The sequence below is a fragment of the Cryptotermes secundus genome, unplaced genomic scaffold (genome assembly GCF_002891405.2).
Source record: "Cryptotermes secundus unplaced genomic scaffold, Csec_1.0 scaffold6, whole genome shotgun sequence".
Lineage (NCBI taxonomy): Eukaryota > Metazoa > Arthropoda > Insecta > Blattodea > Kalotermitidae > Cryptotermes > Cryptotermes secundus.
Genome location: NW_019725001.1, coordinates 1,967,802 through 1,984,961, shown reverse-complemented (window position 1 = coordinate 1,984,961; position 17,160 = coordinate 1,967,802). Strand labels below are relative to the sequence as shown.

Genomic DNA, 17,160 nt, shown 5'->3' with positions numbered 1-17,160 from the left:
CTTCAGTATAATGTACAAAAGGTATCAAATAGGCCATGAGATGACATAAAAATGAGGTTGAGTAAATTTAAATACAGGTAGGCCTATAGTATTATGAAGGTACAGTATTACAGTACTACTTTTAATAACATTTGTCTTAACCGGGTTTTTGATTAATCGTGATTTCCATGCCCACCATTATCCCGGATAATCGAGAGTCGACTGTATTTCAGTTAGAAGTAACATTTGATTTATTTTATTTTATATATGTAAAACTCATTGTGCATGTGAAATTAGTAAATTATATTAATCATTCCACATATAAGTAAAGTAAAATTTACTTCTCTACCTTTAGTGAAGAACTGTGTTAATTATACCATTCACAGGGACTTTTACTAATAGAGTGTGCCACGATACAGTCTGGAAAATTTTCTTTGCTACAGTGATTTAAAAAAATAGTTTTGCCAGCTGTTTTATGCAGTTAAATTTTCTTGCAATGCACAGATTCACTCAGTAATGGAACACCTTGCAGGGATATTTGTCCCATGTGGAGGCAGGTTAGAATACTTCCACCGTAGCCATCCAAATCCTAGAAGGCGACAAAAAGGGAACATGATGCCTAGGTGTATAACTGGTCCACCCTGTCACTTGGGGACATAAATACAGAGTCCTGTACCTCCAGGTTGGGCATTGAACATAAGATTGACAACTTTGCTGTGTAAAAAAATTATTCTTGCAAAATCCAAAGAAGTGAAAACCAGATGGCCTAATTTTCTAAAGAAGGCAGTGGCTCAAAAAGAGCTGCTCTGACGATGATGATGATGATGAGGAGGAGGAGGATGAGAATGATGATGATGATGATGATGATGATGTAGGAATAGTTTTGGGATGGAATGGGGTGGTGAAATGTCTGCAGGTAATTTCCAGAATCCTTCTCCTCCAGTTTATGAGAATAGATTATTAGCTTAGTTTTTAAAGTATTCCTCAGAGTGTTTAGGGGGAGGGGTGTAGAATGATAAAAGATATGAGGGTGCATAGATAGGCAATCTCCAAAACATGTATTCATTACAAGAAATTTGTATGAAATACATGGATTTTTCTTGTATAAAATGAAAGTACCTGTATATGTTCTGTGGGGCCCATTTTGTAATAAATGGTGTGCCACTTTCAGTCTTACCTAAAATTTGATTACATTTTCTATGTTTATTTTTAGTTACTGAAATTATAGACGTAATGAGTTTCCTTGTTTACTTTGTAGCATCTTGATGCATTCACAATGAAATGTTGAAAAAAATGTGATTATTATATATGCCATATTTGTCTGTCTTGCATGCAGCAGCCTGACAACATCAAAATATATTTTCATGATATATGACATTAGGAATTTAATTAAAATTTGCCCGTACATTCCAAGTTTGGTTAAAATCAGCAGGAAGGGACACTATATGAGGACTACATACATTTCTTATACAAATCTTGAGCATGACTTGCTACAGATTTGTCAGAGAGGAAGATATTTTGAAGAAATATTGTAGAGAAAAATTAAATCAACATTTTATGTACAGTCCATTTGATGTATAAGTCTTACAGTTCATGAAATAACTAAACAGACAAGAGTAAACACACCAGAATTGTGCATATATTTCTTGACCCTTTACTTTCATTTGACAGATGCAGATGATGATGTTGAAAGTAAAGTAAGTGCTCTTGCCAGAATTGCTCCAACATATGATCTTCAGCCCCCTTTCCAGCCTTCATCAACACCTGCCCACCTACAGCACAGGTTCATGGTGAGGACCTTAAATGGATATATTTACAATACAAATTAAATGCAAAATAAGAATTAAGAGAGGCATCAAGAATAAGGTTTTTTTAACTTTTGCTTCTCCTAACATAGTAGAATATTTCTTCTGACATAGTAAAAAGTGAAATCTTCTGTAAGTTAACCTTTTCAGTTCCAATCCAAAATATACTCATGCCTGTCTGCAGTATCCACAGGGCTAACCTCAAATATATTCATTTCCAATTTGTTATTTTTGAACACCAAACTCTGAAAGACTTATGTTGTATGCTCATGTGTATTCACACCTCTTCAAAGAATGTAAATTGAAGACGTGGTAAATTCCCTCCCCCCAGTCAAAATTGATAGAATGAGAGAATGCTAGTGGTTTAAGTGTACTGTAAAAAAAGTTTAGTCAGTAATGTATGTCAGTGCTTGAAATAGCGGCAGCAGAAGCGTGAGATGCCTATTGAGAAATGTAATGAAGAGAGGGCTAATTCTTTAGTATGGATCTTCAGACACCCAAACTTTGCCTTAATCTTGAAGTTTATCATACAAAAGTATGTAAGGTTCTGATATTGCCAAGACACATTTCCAAGTGGGCAATTCATTGATATGAGAATTAAACAATTCAAGCAGGTTTCCCTTGCCCATACACATTTCTTGCTTCCAGTACCATCTCTGAAAGTAAAGGTAGTCTGCAGTCATGCAATATGATGAATGAGTGTTCAGTAAGGAACTGTAACTTTAATTGTTCTGGTTAACAGGTGTGGAATTCTATTGGCGTTGTACGTTGTTACAATACTGAAGATGAGAACTCCATTGATGTGGAATTCCATGACACATCTTTGCATCATGCCCTGCATATAAATAACTTTCTGAAACACACTATGGCAACATTGACAGATGAAGTTTTAGTCTTGGCATGTGAGATTCAGGATGAGGCTCCAAGGTATATCTGTGAAGTTTCCTTAAATAGAACAGCATTGACATATCCATAGTGTTAAGAAAATGATCATTGGTGATGACATGTTTACCGTATCCTAGATCACTGGGCAGAATATAGGTATATAAAGATTTTTGCTATTATATTATATTTAAGCATCCTGTTGCACTATGCACTTCTATATGTAATAATACAAATGCCGTCATAAATGCAACAATTTATTTGGTTGTAGATCTTTGTCTTTTCTTCCTCTACACTACATGTTTCGGCCATAATTGGCCATCATCAGGTGTATTTTTCACTATGTAGCTGTCACACTGCACATAAGAATAATGTAGGAACATAGGACAGTAATAAGAATATTTGTGTATTACAGATAATACATGAACGGTGCTGAAAACAAGAAATAGCCGCTGCAGCACATGTAGACAAGAGCAAGTGTCCCTAGTATTTAACCTTTAACGTACGGACTTTTAAATTGCCGGCAGCTCCCTACGGCCAGAATTGAAATGGCCCTAATTCTTTAACATTGCAAACTTTCAGAAAAAAATGCATATTTTCCGTTCTGTGCAACATGGGAATATGAACTAAAAAGAACCTCAAAGACAATAAAATTTTCTACATATACACAAAAGGGCAAGTTTTACAAATGAAAATTAAGTGTGATTATTTTGTCATGAAATGCAAAATATAATCGTTATTATATAAGTTATGAATTTCTAAAGGACTTACCCGTTGTTTTTCTTCAACCTTGAATCATGGTGGTGATGTAAATATGATGACACTATGTACAGTAATATTTGGTTCAGACTGTACATGGTTTGGACTGCGTCACTTCACAGTTTACACTCTGATGCGCGTGTGCCATTTCTCGAAAAAGTCCACCACACACAGTGCAACATCACACTTTTTACAGCAGAAAAACGTGCTCCTGCTTTTCTTGTTTATAGAACAAACGCAACAGCGTCTTTGTTTCCCTTTAGCTGGCTAGTGTTTTTAATGTTTCACCTCCAGTCGACTCACTTGCGCCCCAGATGAACTTGGCCTCCCCCGAGAAATGCCACTGACTGTGATATTCGCCTCATGTGACTGAAGAATCAAATCACGCACCAAAATTTTGCGGAACTTTTTGTGCATCATTTTTCCATCACATGACTTGTGTAACAGATATCCATTGAGAATAGTCATGTCTAGGAGGTGGAAGAATAATTTCTTCGTCCATTTCCATGTTCTCCAAGCAATGCCATAGCTGTTTACCATCCTCTCAGATTTATCCACAAAGCCCATGTGTGCATTGTAGTCTTCAATTACATGAGGTTTGATAGCACAGCCAGATTCATCTCAGAAGTTGCCATCCAATGGAGGAGGGTGCATATTCGTCAGAACATACACATCACGCTTGTCCTTCCAACGAACAACACTTAGATTCCCCTTCACTCTTGTCACAATATCCCCCTTTTTCAATTTCATCGATTTGGGCTGAATTTCTTGTGGCATTCCATGCCTGTCATTGTGAACGGTGCCACACGTATTTATTTTACGCTCTAGAAGATCGTCATACAATGCAGGGGAACTGAAATAGCTGTCCATATAAAGTTTGTGTCCTGAGCCTTCTACTCTTCGAATTAGCTGGAGAACAATGCCATGGGTTGGTGTAATTGCTTTGGTTGCAAGTTGCCTTTGTTTCCCCAAATAAACAGTCGTATCATATGTATAGCCCAGAGAAACGCAAAGCTTGTAAATTTGTATTCCAAATCTTTTGTGTTTCTTTGGAATATACTGCTGAAAAACCACTCTTCCTTTGAAGAGCACTATCACTTCATCAACAGCAAGATGTTCCGATGGATTGTAAAGTTCACAAAATTTGCTGTTAAGATTGTTGAAAATTTTTCTAATCTTCCAGAGCCTATCGTACTCTGGGTCATCTCGATTTGGAGGAGCTTCATTATTCTCAAAATGCAGGAATCTCAAAATATGGAAGAAACGGTCGCGTACCGTGGTGTTATGATAGAATGGAGTGTAGTACTGCTCATCTCTTGACCAATAATCTTTTAGGGTGTCTAGCTGATCGTGGCCCATTTGAATTATTATGGCCAAAAATTTTGACATTTCTTCAATTGTGACGCCAGGCGGTTGAGCAGAAGGGCCTGGAGCATCTTGGCTTGCCAAAAATTTATGAAGATATCTGTTTGTTTCTTGTACCAAGATCTGGAATATATGATGGAAAAAGAGAATGAAAATGGAAAAGGGAGAGGACTGAGCATTTATATTGGGAGCAGCGGATCTGTTGATTCCACTCGGAGGACCAGTGAAATCTAGTAGCTTTGGCGAATCCCCAGGTCTTCTATTGCGAAACCTGATCTCTATTTCCCCTGCTTCATTACTTGAGGAGGATGATGATGATGATGATGACATATGTTCGCGAGGTTCAATGACCTCATCGAGTTCTTCCAACTCTTCATCAGATTCATCTTCCATCAATATTTCCTCCAGTTCTTCAGCATTGAGGAGTTTTGAGTATCGGGCTCGTTTTTGAGGTTCCATCTTGGGGGAGGGGGCTTCCAGCTAAATCCTATAATTTACGATGATGGAAAAAGCAAGACTGTTAGGAACACTCACAAAATTGTGATGCAAAATAATTGCAATAGCAGTTGAAAAGTGTCAGTCCGCCACTGATACCGAAAGTCACAGTGATGAAGATGTCTTTATGCACAAAGTAACACTGGCTCAGTGGGTTTATACCTCTTCTGAGATACACAATAAAAATGGTATACAAAGAAATGTAGGAGTCTGACACTGATGCCCTAACTGAGAAAACAGCACTGCAAACCAATCCCTGAATGCGTAACACTTCCTTGAAAGCTCTGGTAGCACTGATGTGCAAGCGCCCACAAATATTTCCTCCTCTAAGTTCTCAAAACAAAGCTGACTTCTATTGGATCACCAGGTCATAAACAGTCATATCTAAACGTAAATAGTTTTGAAACCAGTACCCTGATAAACGATTTCATTGTTCAGAGCTAACAAATAAACATCTGACATGAACTTCATGAGTTTGTTTGGGTTTCAAACCCAAGGTCAAACTCACAAAGGAAGCACCTGGCTTGCCTCTAAAAATTATAACATTCAGCCAGCTGGCTTGCTACTTGCTGCCAATTATTATAACATTTGGCCGTTAAAGGTTAAAACTTTAAATTTTAAACTGTAATTCTAAAATCAAATTGAGGAGCGTATGTTGGTGAGATTTTACAACAAAACTGACAGGCTGATGTTTTAGATTTTGGACTGTGTGGAGTGTGACAGCTACGTAGTGAAAAATACACCTGATGATGGCCAATTACAGCCAAAACATGTATTGTAGAGGAAGAAAACACAAAGAACTACAACCAAATAAATTGTTGCATTCACGACGGCATTTGTATTTTTGCTATGTTTACACATTATTTCAAAGATCATATTGAATGTCATGTTTGAGTGGATATCACTCCTGCTTTGTATTTGGGAGGTCCTGGGTTCAAAATTTCCCAGAGAGTGTGTTTCGTGACAGAATTTTCATGGTTTCCTCAGCACCTTGGCAAGTGCCATTAGAATACCATAAGCCATTGTTTCCTTCAACATGCTTTCCAATTTATCATTTGCTAATCATCCTGCTGTTTTATGCTATATCAAGGGTCTCCAAACTACAGCCCCCAGGCCACATCTGGCCTGCGAGGTGATTTTATCCGGCCCGCGAAAGAATTGTGCAGAAATGCGCCAATTGAACTAATTTTCCAATGAGTACTGGTAAAAAAAATACTTGTTCATAGAGTTCACATTCATTAATTAAGATTGTGTTTAAAATATATTGATATTCCATATTATGTTAATATTAATATTATTCACAATTTTACTAATTCTGGACCGTATACTGCATGGTATTTCTTCATACTTTTTTGTCCTCGATCAGCAGTGTCACTTCGTGGCAATGTAGGTAGCGCGAGCAGTTCGTTACTAGCCATCTTGTGCACAAGACTTCTTGCAGTGATGCAGTGTAATTGTAACACATCATCACCTCAATTTAATCAGATTTTAAGAATGCAAAAAGAGTTCCATAATTCATAATTTATAATTATAATTTATTATAATTTGTGATGAAAATATGAGCATTTGCTGCTGCTGTCTGTTGTCATTAATATACGATAATTTATTCTCACATACTTTGTATTTAGTTTATGAAATTCTGTGCCTTCAATAAAACTCATATACCTAGAGTTATTAATTTCTCATTTTATCTGGCCCATTGAAAGTGCTGAATTACCTAATGTGGCCCGCGTTTCGAAAAGTTGGGAGACCCCTGTGCTATATAGTCTGAGCCACTGACAACGTTGTTACATGTTCTTTAATTATAATATTCCACTAGCCATGCAATAGCTGATACAATTAGATGCTTGCTTCTCACCACAGCTACTCTGGTTCAATCCCAGATAGCTTCATGTAAGGTTCATGTGGATGAAGTGGCACTGGAGCAGGTTTTTAAGTTTCTTTGGTTTGAGCCAAGTATGGACTGGCTCGCGTAATGAGTGACGTCATGACTTCCAGCCATATTTTCCGCGCTACCCTTTCTTTCACAATCCTAAGCTCACCCCCTCCTTCTCTCCCAAAGACCACGTGATTTCCCCTTCCTTTCTACCCCTGTGTCTCGGGAAGAAGTATGTTGGAGAGCGAGGTTTTAGTCTGATAAGTGGATGCACTTGGGTAAGCACATCTGGCGGACCAGCCAGGGATATTTTCTAAATTTCAGTTCAGAGGGGTATTGTCCAAAATTGTGTTTCAGCATACTCTGGGTCTGGCCACAGACGTTGGGGGTTTACAGTCACCAGCTATTGGAGGGATGGCATGGCAGTGATACGAGAGTTAGTTTTTTTTTATATAAATATATATATTATTTTCTTGAGGCCACCTGTGACTGAGGTTTGCTTAGCCTGTATTATGTATACATGTAATTTCTTGATTGCCGCCTGTGGTGGACCAGTTCAGTTTAGTTGTTCTGTGTATTTGTTTTGATGCCGCATGTGGCTAGGAAGGAAGGGACTTGTATTCAAATGCCACTGGGCCAGTGAAACTGGGCAGGTTGTTGAGCTGATGCCACGAGGTTCGGATTAATGTAGGGTGGAGAAACTCAGCCAGGTTTATTCTATCTGTATATATATTTTTTGTGTATTTTTGTCATAACTTATTTTTGTGTTTATTAAACATTGTTATTGTTAATTGTGGGTCTGTCATTGACTTCAATAATGATTCTCCGCTGTGAGCTTGGTTTCCCAAGACGATCTTAGGGAGCATTGTAAACACGACGCGAGGGCCAGCGACGACGAACCACTCCCGACTTCACCGACACTTGGTGGTGGTAGGGTGAAGACAGGAGTAGTATCAGTTCAGGTTTTCCCCTTTTAATTATTATTTCACTACTAGCTGTACCCGGCCACGCGTTGCTGTGGCTCAGTCTGGTTAAATGGAAAAGAAAGAAAAGAGAAAGCTCATGTCTCTAATATGTTTAATTTCACAATGCTTGTCTGTATACAGTATTTTTTGTTGTTCCATTGTCTGTGCAGATATAGAGATTNAGAACTAAAGATTTTATAGTGCTACTACAGGAACGTCAAAATTAACGTGTGTAAAATAATCTAATAATAATCTAATAATCTANAAAAGAGAAAGCGCACGTTTCTAATATGTTTAATTTCACAGTGCTTGTGGGTATACAATATTTTTTGTTGTTCCATTGTCTGTGCAGATATAGCGATTGTCTGGTTTGTCGACTCTAGAACACGCAGCATATAATTGTCCATGTGAGAAGCAACCCGTGTCTAGATCTAAACAACACAATACTAAAGATTGGCCCTGAGCTTTGTTGATGGTGATTGCAAACGCCAATTACTTTCGTTTCTCCATTAAATTTCAGAGCCTTGCAATAAGGACACATTTCAGTCATAGTGCCGATGAGAACATGCTGGCTCAAACTATAATCTTCAGCTGGGCTGTACCGGAATGCAAGGCGATTGTAATCACGTGATTGCTGAGCATGGAGTCGTGTTTGACACTGATCTGCTGTTTCTCGATGTCTTTCAGCCACTCTCAGCCTGTTGCATTCATTCTGTTGAGAACAAAGCAAATCTGAAGCTGCAGAATGCGATCGCCATGCTCACAACCATGCATCCTCAAGTCTGGCTGCACATCGCTCTGCTGCTTCCTCGGCAATAATGCCTCGGCGAGGCATTATTTGGATGAACTAAAGCAGATCGATTGCTTATAACAAAAACATATAAAATTGCAAAACATTAAAAAAGGAAAGAACACAAACTGGAAAACAAAGAAGAAACAAAAAAAACTAACGAAATATTTCAATTCAAACGCAGATCAATCGACACAGCTCAATTCCACCGCCAATTGAACTGAAAAATAAGGAAAACAGTTAAGAAAACGAAATGAAAAAGAATGAAAGAAGAAAAAAACTATACTCACGAAATGAACGCTATGATAAACGACACAGCTCAATTCCAACGCAATGTCACACGAAATAATAAAATAAAAATTAAAATAAATCGAAATCTATGAAAATCCAATTTAACAATGCAGTCGGAAACATTGAAATGGAATCGTAAAATATTTAGTATAGCATGTGTTGCTTTTACGTCCAACAGATGGCGCTGTTTTTCAAAAGAAGCATGTTGTTACCTGTCACAGGGGTGACATCTATATAATAGGTATATAAAAATGTGTGTATTCGAATCNTGCATCCTCAAGTCTGGCTGCACATCGCTCTGCTGCTTCCTCGGCAATAATGCCTCGGCGAGGCATTATTTGGATGAACTAAAGCAGATCGATTGCTTATAACAAAAACATATAAAATTGCAAAACATTAAAAAAGGAAAGAACACAAACTGGAAAACAAAGAAGAAACAAAAAAAACTAACGAAATATTTCAATTCAAACGCAGATCAATCGACACAGCTCAATTCCACCGCCAATTGAACTGAAAAATAAGGAAAACAGTTAAGAAAATGAAATGGAAACGAATGAAAGAAGAAAAAAACTATACTCACGAAATGAACGCTATGATAAACGACACAGCTCAATTCCAACGCAATGTCACACGAAATAATAAAATAAAAATTAAAATAAATCGAAATCTATGAAAATCCAATTTAACAATGCAGTCGGAAACATTGAAATGGAATCGTAAAATATTTAGTATAGCATGTGTTGCTTTTACGTCCAACAGATGGCGCTGTTTTTCAAAAGAAGCATGTTGTTACCTGTCACAGGGGTGACATCTATATAATAGGTATATAAAAATGTGTGTATTCGAATCCAACGTTGTATCAAAATTTCAAAGCAATCGGTGAAGAACTTTCGGGGATTTAAGAATTTGAACAAACGAACATTTACATTTACGTTGTGTCAAAATTTCAAAGCAATCGGTGAAGAATTTTCAAAGATTTAAGAATTTGAACAAACGAACATTTACATTTTTATTTATATAGAAGATAGATTGACATTTTTAATGATTTTAACATCATAAAGTATTAAAATACATTTTTAGTGAGTAACATATTCTTAAATTGTTGCATTATCTACGTGTACTTTGATAATAAGAATATGTCGTGTGTTACATATGTAACGTTGTTGTGGTCATGTGTCTCCTATTCAGTGTGACAGATAACTTCCACATACATGTCGGATTCAGCGAATAAGTTATTGAACGCTCACTTTTACACCACCGAGTACAATTATTATCACGTCCAGTATCACCGAAAAACTCTTCGGAGCTGGACTATTATAACCTGGTTTCAGATGTAATAGAGGGCACTTTCACCCAGGGTTCGATTTCACGTGTTCTGTGCTCGTTGCCGCAGAAATGCATTATTTCCACTGTTTCAACAGTTCGTTGCCACGGTTATTCCTAGGCAACGATCTGTTGGTATTCGATTTGTTGCTGTGGGAACTCAACAATTTCAATTGTAGCCATTGCGCAGCAATGGACGACATATAACACGTTACAGTATATTAATATTGAGTACAATTAATATTTTAAGAACCAATCAACCTGTCACAGGTGTGACGTCTATATAATAGGTATATAAAAACGCGCGTATTCGAGTGCAACGTATCAGAATTTCAAACCATCGGTGAAGAACTTTCAGGGATTTAAGAATTTGTACAAATGAACATTTACATTTTTATTTATATAGATTGCTCCACATCTACCACGATCCCTTGAGGTGTATATAGCCCAAACTACACAATACATTATCACGCACTCCATCTTTATGTTCAGACCTTTATATCTGACCTAACACTTGGCTGGTCACAGAGTGTAGAAGTTTTCAATATCCCACATTTTTTCTATAAGTTGTACAGTGTACATTATGAAGTAATTAATTTATGGGGGCAGGGAGAAGCATGTATCATGTAGGATATTCTGCGAGCAGTTTTTTAACATATTATGACGTGTTGAGCAATGGAGGACAACCCCTCACCCCGCCAGCGGTGACGTAACACTTTCGGAGCATTGCCGTTGCTATGGTAATAAGCCAGTCAACACCCTGCCTCTCCCCGCGGTGACGTAACACGGGATTCCGCTGTTGCTACACAGCAGGAAACAACTCCCGACAGTGTTGCTAGTACCACGGCGCCAGGCAACAGTGGTGCCTATTACGTGGCTGTTCTCTGTGTTGTCCGGAATGAGGCTAAATAAGGAGCAGCGAAGACTATTCGCAGCCAGTTCTCAGTTGACGAATTCACGAGTTACAGTTCTCAGTTATGCGTTCACGAGTTACAGTTCTCAAGTTCTCGAGTTACGAGTTCACGAGTTAGTTCTCAAATTCTCAAGGCAGCGGTTCTCGAGTTTATGAAATAGTTACGAGTTAGCCAGGCAGTCAACCTTTCAGTTGTACTCTAGCATTTGCAGTCTAGTATTTGTGATACTGTCGATGGCAGTAATTGTCAGATTGTAAGAGCGAATGTGAAATAAAATTCCCTATATCCAGTAAGGCGTGAAGTTATTTGTCACATTATACACCCAGCACGTGACAATATCTTTCATATAGTCATTTCTTTTGCAGCAGAGTGGTGTGTGTGCTACTGAATTCATGGGACGGCAGCAAAGAATGGAGTGTAGACCTTCCTGAAGGAGAAGAGGCCCTAGCAATTGCAGCTGGTAAGGGTTGGCTTGCTGTTTCTACCGACACCAGGAACCTGCGGCTGTTCACTGTTGCAGGCACTCAGCGAGAAGTGGTCTCTCTGCCAGGTCCTGTAGTGTGTGTTGCTGGGTCTAGAAATAGGCTGCTGGCTATTTTCCACAATGGCATGGGTGAGTGTTAAATATCTAGGGCTGATTTATGAGGTTTGAGGTTCTCAGAATGGTGACTTATAAGACTTATGGTCTTATGGGTTGTGATTACATATGGTTTTGTAGACAGTTAACAAATGTTTTGGAGAAATGTGCTGTCATCATCTTCATTGTAGAACAGTATGAAGAAATGTTAATACCCTTTTACCAAACTACATGGCATATCCAAGAAGACTCTAAACTTAGAGCGCATTTATTGACAAATGTAATAAATATAGGAGAGTTGACAAATGTATGGCACACATGCACACACATAGAGAGAACTCAGACTCAATTTATCCATCAAATAGGTAATTCCTAAAATAATTTATAAACACAGGAAATGTATTCAACATTGTTTCACCTACGTGGACATAAGGCAGGGACCTAGAAGGTACACAAATCAGAGCAGGGAATGTTTGGACAGAAATACGAGAGAACTGCTTATTGAAGGATAGAGAGGAAGCTACCAAGTACACAATAACAAATAAAGGTAATAGGAAATTAAATATATAACTAATTGATCAACTAGCTATATGGTACATGTCTGTTGTTGGAAATTAGTAAGTATTAACTGGCTATTTGAGAAATTCCCTTCTTTAATGGAAACTGGAAGTTCTTCATTATTTTCAGACCTTAGGCCATTTTAATCCAATCCACTTTGTCAGTCCATATTATCTATGGTCCAAGTATATCAGAATATAAAACTGAATGGACCCCCAGATAGAATGGACTGTGAAGATCTGAATCATTGGTGACATCTTTATTGATTCCATTCTGTTGTGTATCATTAAGAGTATGTTAGTACCTCTCACTGGTGATAGCCTTTTGTAAAGAAGAATCACGTTATAAAATTATGATTTACCAGTAATGGAGAATCACCATCTTTGGAATTTACCATGCAGTCATTAATTTCTAAACATTCATGTTCAGTTCTGACAGCTACCATTTGGTATTAGAGAGGATGAATCAGTTTATGAAAAGAATACATTTTTTAATCCTCGAGATTGAAGCTGTAATTCATATATGGTTCGGTTCTGAAATAAAAAAAAAACACAGCACATACAAAATAATGGAATCTATATCATTTCTGTTTTGGTAGCATGGTGTTATCTGCTTTTCATCTTATAATTGCATTTGTGAGCATCCCCGTGAAATTATGTTTTAGAGACTTAAACACCCCATTGTCTAATGGTTATAACATGCTAGAAAAAATAGTAATTCGGTATTCCCAGAGCTCCACTGAAGGATGTGCAGAGCACTGGTTATTGAACATAGTAACCTTTCTGTTGTGGATCCCCATTTTTATATCAAAAGCCTTCAGCCATTGAATGAACACCTCGGATAACATCCACGCTTTTCAGTTCAATATATGTGGACATGGAAGAATNCTACGTTCCTCCGAAACGTCGGCCAAAACGAAGAATACACGGTGCCTAAACCCAGAAGACAACTGTCTTAATGGAAGAATTTTGTTGCCCTTGAAGCAGCAAGGCTGCTGTGACTTCCAAATAACAAATGGTTTAATTTTATTTGAACCATCAGTGCTTCCACACAGTAACACTGTATATCATTCCTAAGTTCCTCTCATAATGTCAGAGACCAAATTTCACACCCATACAGAACCACAGGCAAAATTATTTGTAGTTTTGTATACTCTAATTTTTATGTTTTTGGACAGCAGACGAGGAGACAAAATGTTCTGGACTGAATGATATTGTACCTGAGTACAATCTCCTCTTAATTTTCTCACAAATCAGGTTTCTATCTGTTGTAGTAAAAAGTAAGTAAAGGTATTTAATGTCCATTATTTAGCGTCTGTCAGTATTGCGACACTTTTTATTCACTATTTAATTTTAATTTTAGTTTAACACTAGCTGTACCTGGCCACACGCTGTGGCAGGTCAGGTGAATTAAAAAAATTTGTTGGATAATTAACCGCTTCATCTGCTTCCACAGCAGTGTCGACGGACTTGTATGTGACTGCCTCGCAGTGAATGTTAGACTGAATGATATTGTTAAGTTCGCAGATGTCTTTGTTCTTGGCCGCAAGAATAGCTCATTCACTGAGCCAATCGTGGTTCTTATAATTCGTTTGAATATTGGGAAATACAGTAGAACTTGGTTATAACGTCATCAAAGGGACCTAAAAATAGTGTCGTTATAAATGAATGTTGTAACCGAAATGGGCACTTCCACAGTAGCCTTATGTTAGTCACGTAAAAATCTACCAAAAACCGAGTTAAAATGTAGCATTTTTTGTGAAATACGTGGTTAAGTACAGACTAACGTAACATTAACGTGGAATTGCCCAAATGTGTAATACATCAGCTTTTTTCCTTCCATTTTCTATTTCACGAATCACTTTAACTTTCTCTTCAATGCTTAAAACTTTCCTTTTCATTGCCATGTTTTCGCTACTGCACTTCTCTGGGTTTAGGCAGGAACACTATAGGGTAAGTAGACAATGTGAGGTCCTGTTAGACGAGATTCTAGGAAAGGAATGCAGTTAACAACCTGCCGCGTCCTCTTTCACTATTCACGCAGTCCCACCCCACACCCTTGTTTTCGCATAAAACCCACGCTTCTCTTGCAGCCCGCGGTCGTATTCTTCCAGGACAGTCACGTCAGCAAGTAGAGAAAGTGAGGGTGGGCAGACACATCGAACTTTCCCACGATATCAGAGAAATTCAGGAATGAAAATGACGTTACATACGAGGTTGATGCATTTGTGCATGTCGTACTAAGCAAGGTATAAAAACAGTTGCTTTATGAGGAATTATTTCGTACCATTGAATATTTGACGCAATAGACAAGGTGTCGCAGAAACCGATGTTGCTATAGCCAAGTTTTACTGTACTTCTTCAGCCAATTCTTTTGACGTCACTACATTGCAGAAGTTACAAGGCAACGAAATTCGTCCTGAGGTTAGATCAAGCAGCACCTTTCCGTTCCCAATTTCCAGCAATTGATGTGAGAATATCTCAGCTGATCGGTCATTTTGCAGCTGGACACGCATATTTGTAGTTAATTTTAACGTCTTTACATGTCGCCACAAAGTAGAGTATCTCAGGCAAGCATTTATTTCGTCCACTGGTGTTGATCGAGGAATTACAGGTAATGTTTGCCTGAAATCTCCTGCAAGCAATATTAATGCGTTCCCAAATGATCTGATGTTTCCACGCAAATCTTGCAATGATTGATAAAGAGCCTCGAGTGATTTTTTGTGCACCATTGTACATTCATCCCAAACAATAAGTTTGCATTTCTGCAATACCTTTCCCATGCCTGATGCTTTGGAAATGTTGCACGTGGGAGTTTCAGTGAATTGCATGTTCAATGGCAATTTCAAAGCGGAATGAGCAGTTCTTCAACCGGTAGCAATGTCGCAGCTATTCCGGACGACGCAAGAGCTAAGGCTATGTCATTTTGGGATGCAATTGCTGCCAGATTCAATCAAATTAGGAACGTTTTACCAGTTCCTCCTGGCACATCTAAGAAGAAGATTTGGGCAACCCCATTATTGACAGTTTGCATTATTTGATCATAAAGGCCTTTTTGCTCAAGCATTAGCTTAGGAATATTTGATTGCACATATGACAAAAGATCACCCATGTTGTAATTTGTTCATGATGCAATTCTACATTGAACGAAGCAGCAGCAGATCGATTCGGTGGTGGCATTCCCAATTGATTGACAACTTTGTTCGCGATTTCTAAGCACAAATCTTCAATCGTTATCAACGCTTCGTTGCAGATTTCTACTGTGAAATCCATGTTCATATTGGAATTTTCCTTGCGTATTCGACGGAAAATATCTTCAGCCATGTGCGATTTATATTTCTCCCATAATTCTGTTGGAGATGAAGGAGAGCAGGCGGTCAGTATGATTGCAAACAATGCATGAATTTGATGTGGATGTGACGTGTTGCACGCATCANGTATCTCTTGGCGTCTAGGTTCCAACCTTCTTCAACGGCAGCTGTTCCAAGACTGACTGGGCAAATGAATTCAACCCCCTTTTATACCCTCGGCCGCTGCTATGCAAATGAGCCTTTGTCATAACCACAGAAATGCTGCCTTGATGATTCGGCAATTCCTGCGCAACAACACATTATTATTGCGTTGTCTCTGTGGGAACGCTCCATGTATTCGTCATAACCATGGAGATTCGATACAATATCGCTATTGTTACTTCCTATGCAACGGTCTGTTCTAGCGTTTCCATAGGGGTGACGCTTCTGAATTCCAAATTCCAATTCTGTTTTTCAAAAGAAGCATGTTTTTACCTGTCACAGGTGTGACATCTATATAATAGGTATATAAAAACGTGCGCATTCAAATGCAACGTTGTGTCAAAATTTCGAAGCAATCGGTGAAGAACTTTCGGAGATTTAGGATCCTCAACAAACGAACATTTACATTTTTATTTATATAGATTATACACTTTGACACTACATGTTTCAGCCTCAAACGGCCATCTTCAGGTGTCTTGATATGATACAAATATTTTATTAAATTAACATATTTACGCATGTATAGGCCGCGTGTGTGTATAGGCCGCAGCACAATTTTCAGACAGAAATTATAGAAAAAATAATTTTCTTGGAATATTATTTTAGGAGTAGAAATTATTCCGAAATAATTATGAATATAATTTTTTTTAAATGAAGTGTGATTTCGAATATTTCGAATATAAGCCGCACCCCAGTTTTCCTCTTGAATTTTTGGCAAAAAATGTGCGGCCTATACACGCGTAAATACAGTATGTTAAAATGCTACACTGTCTTAGTTCACATGTTGTAGTCCTCTTTTCAAGGCAAAAATCCTTTAAAGTTTCCATTATGCCCACGTTATTTTGGTGCATATTATTTCACCTCACACGGGGTGTCGTCCATTGTTCATAAATGTATGCCTGTCCAGGGTGTTTTGTTTCAGCAGCTTGCCCCTCATGTTCATAGCCTACTTTTCAGTTATCACTGTCATCTGTAATTTATAAGGTCCCTAGATTAATGTTGTTTTCTATTTGTTTGGTGGTGTTATTATTATGTTATGTTTGTTTACTTTGTACTCACATGCCCCTGGT

At 38.0% G+C, this 17,160-nt stretch overlaps 1 protein-coding gene across 3 annotated transcripts in view; it reads left to right on the top strand.

The window, feature by feature from the left end:
* LOC111863134 (WD repeat and HMG-box DNA-binding protein 1) overlaps window positions 1-17,160 on the top strand; it is a 63,327-nt gene that overhangs the window by 887 nt on the left and 45,280 nt on the right. For 2 of the 3 annotated variants that reach the window (XM_023849174.2, XM_023849173.2), the window contains exons 2-4: window positions 1,651-1,769; window positions 2,527-2,711; window positions 11,810-12,057. In XM_023849174.2, the coding sequence (XP_023704942.1) occupies window positions 1,651-1,769; window positions 2,527-2,711; window positions 11,810-12,057 (552 nt within the window). The remainder of the gene's footprint in view (window positions 1-1,650; window positions 1,770-2,526; window positions 2,712-11,809; window positions 12,058-17,160) is intronic. The other variant, XM_023849175.2, reaches the window with a different exon arrangement.